Genomic DNA, 6080 nt, shown 5'->3' on the forward strand with positions numbered 1-6080 from the left:
AAAAAATTACCTCCCAACATAATGACATTATTAATGTGAAATCCAAAAAAATTTTTTTTAATTTTAATTGCTTATCATCAAATATCCAATCATTGTTCAATTTTCCAAGTGTATCATATACATCACACTTTTTTGTACACATTGCTATCTGTTCATATGCCTTTTGAGACTATTAATGGAAAAGTTCCCCTTCAGATTAAAGAATAAAAAATTTTTTAAGTTCTAACATTTAATGCTAGAAAGATGTGGTGAAAAATAATGTTTAAGTACTACTACTGAGGATATAAACTAATACAACTCTCTTGGAGTACAATCTAGCCATATGCACCATGTGCCTTAAAAATGTTTTTACTACCTGGTCAGCAATTTAATACTCTATACTAAGAATGTAACTCAAAATTCAGATAAAGTTTATGGACAAAGACATTTAAGGCTCTGTGATTTTTAAGAGTGAAAATCTACAGACTAACTTCAATGGAGGAATAGTAAATAAATTATCCATATGATGAAATAATCTTCAAAAAATAAAATAGGGAAATGTTCATGAATTCTGCTATGTGAAAAAAAAAAGCCAGAAATCAAAACCGTACAGAGTATGTAGGCAACTAAATTTGTTTAAAGATATAGGGAAAAAACAACAAAAATTACACAAAAATGTTAAAAATACTTCTCTCCCCTCCCCTATTATTTCCTATTTTCTAAATTTCCCCAAATGTTCTATAAGATATTTATTTTTAAATTGTGAGAAAGGAATGAAAACATATCATTGTCTTACACAACAAGGTCCTACAGGGACCTACATTCAATACCTTATAACAACCTATAATGAAAAAGAATATGTATATATATGTATGACTGAATCACTATGCTGAATATCAGAAATTAATACAACATTGTAAACCAACTATACTTCAATAAAAAGACTCAGTAGGAACATAAGAGGAAATTTTTAAAGAAAAAAATAAAATGCAATTGAAAATCCCCATAAAAGACATCTTTTTCTAATTCTACCTTTGAAAGTATTTAGTCTTAAATAATCACTGATTATAATAAGATATTTTAAAATTTGGGGAGATAGTGATTGATTTATGACCAGTAAAATGAACTGAATTATTTAATAGCGAATCATCCATCTTATATAACATCCATCATCAATTTGTATTCATTTTCTTCAGATATTTTAAAACTGTTCAGGTGTGGATTTTCTCTAGTCACCACATCAAGAAAATAATAACAGCAATTAACTGCCTCATTACTGATGACACCGTTTATACTTTAAAAGGTGATTTACAGTCATCTAACATTCAAATCCTTTCTTACACCTTTTGAAAAATACTTGTATATTTTACCAAAAATATACAGAAAAATAATTTTGATTTTAAGAGCCAATATTATAGGGGCATAAACAGAAATAAACCAAGATATCTAAACAGCACTCAAAATAAATTTCATTCAAATCTTGTATACCTTTTCTCTAAAATGTCTAAGTCCCACTTCAAATGTGCAGCAACTTTAAGAGCAAGTAGTTTTAAAATACGATTCCTCTTGTTATCAGGCGGAGGCTGAACTTGATTTTGTTCATTAACTGAAGGTTTTGAAGCCTGTTCCAAAAACTGAACTATAAGTTGAACTGGTGCAGGATCTAGGATTTAAAAGAAAATAATTATTGAATGTAAGTTTTAATAATGAAGATGCAAAAGGAGTCACTGTATTGGTTTTTATCCACAAAAGGAATCCAAACCGCTGTTAATAATGACTAAAGATTATGATTTATAAGAAGTGTGCCTAGGGAGTAAAGGAGAAGATCAGGAAGGGTGTAAGGAGGAAAGGATAATAGATTTGTGCAGAAGAAAGCACTTTACAGGGAAGAACATAATGGTTACAGATTTCCAGCTCAGCTGAAAAAAAAAAAAGTTAATTAGACGAAACAGATGCAATCTTCAGAAGCATTAACACTTAGTGGAACCTGCACCAAGTTACCTCTCTGCATGTTTCCGTCAATGCAATGAAGGACAATGTATCACCTACCTCACAGGATTACTATGAAGCCTGAATTAAATAAGGTAACAGATGTGAAGCATTAAGCACAGTGCCTGGCACCCAGAAATACTCAAATGTTAGTCAAAAGCAATGAAGCAAAAGAACACAATGTAACATAAGCGGTAAAAAGGACCGAGTGAAGTACACTAACACAGCAGTCTCCACCAGTAAAGGCCAATCTATTAGACTGAACAAACCACATCTGGGTTCGAACTTCATCAGCAAAATACCATCCAAGGAACTTACCTTTTCATGCCAGTACCTCTTTCCAGAAACGCCTGGAGTTCTCCTTCCCTAACAGCATTCATTAACTGGGATATTAACCATGATCCTCATTATACAACAACCATCTCCCAGTTGTACAGCATTTCCTCTTTCAAAGATTTCTTTCTAATTTACAGCCCTACTTTGGAATGCATAATGAAGAGTCAGTAAAATCCCCACTGCTAAGGAATAAAACAGTTAAGTAAGAACCTAACTGCCGTCAGGATCAGCCCCAGAACAGCTGATTTCTCCCCATCTCCTCAAACTGTCCGGAGTTCTGTAAAAAGGAGGGTTCGAACCAGCCTTCCCAACCCAAGTACGCTCACAAGACCATCTCGCAGGGGATTAAACCCCGAACAGAAAAGGGGGCGGGTGTGGAAGGGCCTTTGTTTTGCGCTTTCCCTTGGTCTACCATCCCCACCACTGGGATGTTTAATGCTTAGCGAGGGGCCGGGCCAGGGCTCAGCTCGGGTCCGCGCCTCCCAGGCCGCAGCCTGGTGGCCGAGAAGGCACGGGGAGGAGGGAGCCCGGCGGGCAGCGCCGGTGGCCGGGTCCCGCTCCCCTCGGGCTGCAGGCGCCGCGCTTACCCGGGCAGGGCTTGCGCAGATGTTTCTCCAGCAGCGACTCCTCCAGAAGGAACTCGAACCAGCAGGTCTGCGGCGGGGTGCAGGGCCGGCTGGAGGTGGCCGCCTCCCGGTCCGCCGCCTCCGCGCTCATCCTGCCCCCGCCGCCGCTACCCCCAGGGACGCTTCCTGGCTCCAACCTGACACTCGGACGCTGGCCCCGGGCCTCTGAAGTGCGGAACCGCCGGGAGCGAGGAAGTACTCGGAGCGTCCCGGAAACTCACACAATCCAAAATGGCGGCAAGACCCGGCCGGAGCCGGGGCTCCTGGATCCGCCTCCCTGCACCACGCCGCGCCTCTGGACCAATCGTTGTTCGAGTTGGAGAAAGAGGGCGGGACCTATCGCCAGACAGAGCCGCCTCCTGGTTGCCATGGGAGACGGCTTGCGGATGGGTAAACTGGGTCTCTGGTTGGTTTGCCCAGTTCCCTGGGAAATTCTCAGCAAGAAAATGAAACAGCCTATCTGCAGGCCTCAGTGTCTTCGTAAAAGCCTGGGGACATTTCAGGTGAAAACTGTGATCCTGGTAAAGTTTGTTTTCAGTGCTTTCAATTTTCACATTTCCATGTCTGATATTTTTCTCCCACTTAGGTCCTCTCAGTGGATGCACCCTACTGTCTGGGGCGCTAGCGTCCTAGCCCCGTTTCCCGGACAACTGACGCTGGACATGAGATCCAGCTTTTTGGCTACTTCTCAGGACTAGCTCTCAATATTTAGCGCCTACCTAATTTTCTTGAAATCCTGGCTAGAAATATTGTTAATCCCATTTTACACTTATTTCCATTCTGTAATGTTCCTGTGATTTTCATTAACAAATTGACAAAAGCGTATACATAGGTCCAGCACACGATTTATATATTAAGAATGCAAATCTCTCTAAACCTTAGTTTTTATATATGTAAATCAGGAATTATAATAGTGCCTAATCTTAGGGTTAATAAGAAAAATCAGGGGGGAAGGGATAGCTCAGTGGCAGAGTGCCTGCTTAGCATGCACAAGGTCCTGGGGTTCAATCCCCAGCACCTCCAATTAAAAAAAAAAAAGAAGAAGAAAGAGCAATTTGTTCAAAATAAAGGTGAACTTTAAAAAAAAATAAGAAAAATCAAAGACAGCATAGGGAAATATATTCAATAACTTGTAATAGCCTAATGAAAAAGAATATGAAAAGGAATATATAACTGAATCACTGTACTGTACACCAGAAATTAACATTGTAAACCGACTATAGTTCGATTTTTAAACGAATAATAAAAAAATAAATAAAATCAAAGGTGGAACTTGATGACACAGGTAAGCTTTGTAAACAAGGGCTACCATCTAGAAACATGGGCAAAAGTTAGTTAATATCACATAGTGATTTTTTTAATGTACATGATTCTAATTTTCTCCTACAAACAACCCCATTATACATCTTTTAATTAATGAAGACACTGAAGTTCCAGAGTTACCATTTGCCCAAGATTTCCCAACAAATTAGGGACTGAGCCAAAACTTTGGTGATCTTTCCACTGTACCCAGGCTGCTTCCAACATTGGATAGAGAGGTTAACACTGATGGCTTATTGTCTTTGCCAGAATGAAGAGATAAAGCTTTGAGAAGTTTTGGGGAAAATAAATGAAAGTGGCCCCTCCATAAGTGGAGGTAAATAAGTGCTTCGATGGCAACCATTGCCTTGTTCTTCTCTTCCTGTACCATCTGCTTTCTGGATTCTGCCCTGCCTCTTTCCCAACTTTTCATTCTGGTGTTCCCTGAGGTCCTGTTTTTAGTCCTCTTCTCACTGTAAAAACCATCCCTGGGTCACGTCCTCCATTCCTGAAAGTCTGTCCTAGGCCCTGAAGTCCACAGTTTGGAAATCATGTATTAGACTAATAAAATCATGAGGACCTAAACTAATAAAATACAAACAGAAAGACTAAGTCATTATTTTCACAGAAAATTTGGCATATATCATTCACCATCTGGGCATGAAAAACTTAGGGGAGAAAGAATGACTCCCATGTTTCTGACTCCAGTGCCAGGGTGGATGACATGCGTCTCTACTCTCTATCAGTATAGGGAAGAGCTAGGGGGCAGCTTTGAAACTCATGCTGTAAGTGATGAATATGCGCCACCTGTCAGGTGTCGAAATGGAAATGTCCAGTGGGCACTGAGCGCTATAACAGATGATGAGTATACAGAAAAAGAATAGCTGGTAATACTAGCAAACTCTCATTGTGAACTCACTACATGTGGACACTGATTTAAGCACTTTATGCACTGTCTTAGTTCAAGCTGCTGTAGCCAAGTATCATAGACTGGTACTTATAAACAACACAGATTTATGTCTCATAAAGAACAGAAATGTAGGTCTCGCAGTTCTGGAGGCTAGAAGTCTAAGATCAGGGTGCCAATATGGTTGAGTTCCAGTATCTTCATGGGCTATTTCTATTTATAACATTTGTTAAACTAACCTGCTCCTTTAAGCTTCGACACTTCTGCCAGTGCAGAATCAATTGCTGCTCCTAAATATGGCAGAAAGGAATATAACCCATTTCTGCACTAAAATAATAGTTAATATACTCTCACACACTGGTGGTGAGACTGAAAATTGGTGCAGCCACTGTGGAAAATAGTATGGACATTTCTAAAAAACAAAAAATTAAGAATAGTACCACCATACGACCCAGCTATTCTACTTCTAGGTATTTATCCAAAGAACATGAAAACACTAACTCAAAAAGATATATGCACCCTTATGTTAATTGAAGCATTATATACAATAGCCAAGAAATGGACACAACCTAAGTGTCCATCAATGAAGGAATGGATAAAGAAGACTTTACATAGATAGATAGATAGATAGATAGATAGATAGATAGATAGATAGATAGATAGATCATCCATAAAAAATGAATGAAATCCTGCCATTTGTGATAACATGGATGGACCTTGAGATTACTATGCTAAGTGAAATAAGTTGAATAGAAAAAGACAAATACCATATGATTTCACTCAAATGTGAACTCTAAAGCAAAATGAAATCCCCCCCAAAAAATGAACAAACAAAATAAAACAAAAACATAGGTACAGAGAACAGATCAGTGGTTACCAGAGGGTAAGGGGGTTGGGAGGTGGGCAAAATGGGTGAAGGGAGTGAACTATATGGTGATGGACAG

General features: G+C 39.1%; 1 protein-coding gene across 2 annotated transcripts in view; it reads right to left on the minus strand.

Moving 5' to 3' along the window:
* Positions 1-3182, minus strand: part of INTS8 (integrator complex subunit 8) — a 52430-nt gene extending 49248 nt beyond the window's left edge. The window contains exons 1-2 of one of the 2 annotated variants that reach the window (XM_032467903.1): positions 2892-3182; positions 1468-1642 (exon numbers count right to left, since the gene is read on the minus strand). In XM_032467903.1, coding sequence (XP_032323794.1) covers positions 1468-1642; positions 2892-3021 — 305 coding nt within the window. In that variant the 5' untranslated portion in view covers positions 3022-3182. The remainder of the gene's footprint in view (positions 1-1467; positions 1643-2891) is intronic. The other variant, XM_032467902.1, reaches the window with a different exon arrangement.
* Between the last annotated feature and the right edge of the window lie 2898 nt (positions 3183-6080).

This window comes from Camelus ferus, chromosome 25 (genome assembly GCF_009834535.1).
Source record: "Camelus ferus isolate YT-003-E chromosome 25, BCGSAC_Cfer_1.0, whole genome shotgun sequence".
Classification (NCBI taxonomy): Eukaryota; Metazoa; Chordata; class Mammalia; order Artiodactyla; family Camelidae; genus Camelus; species Camelus ferus.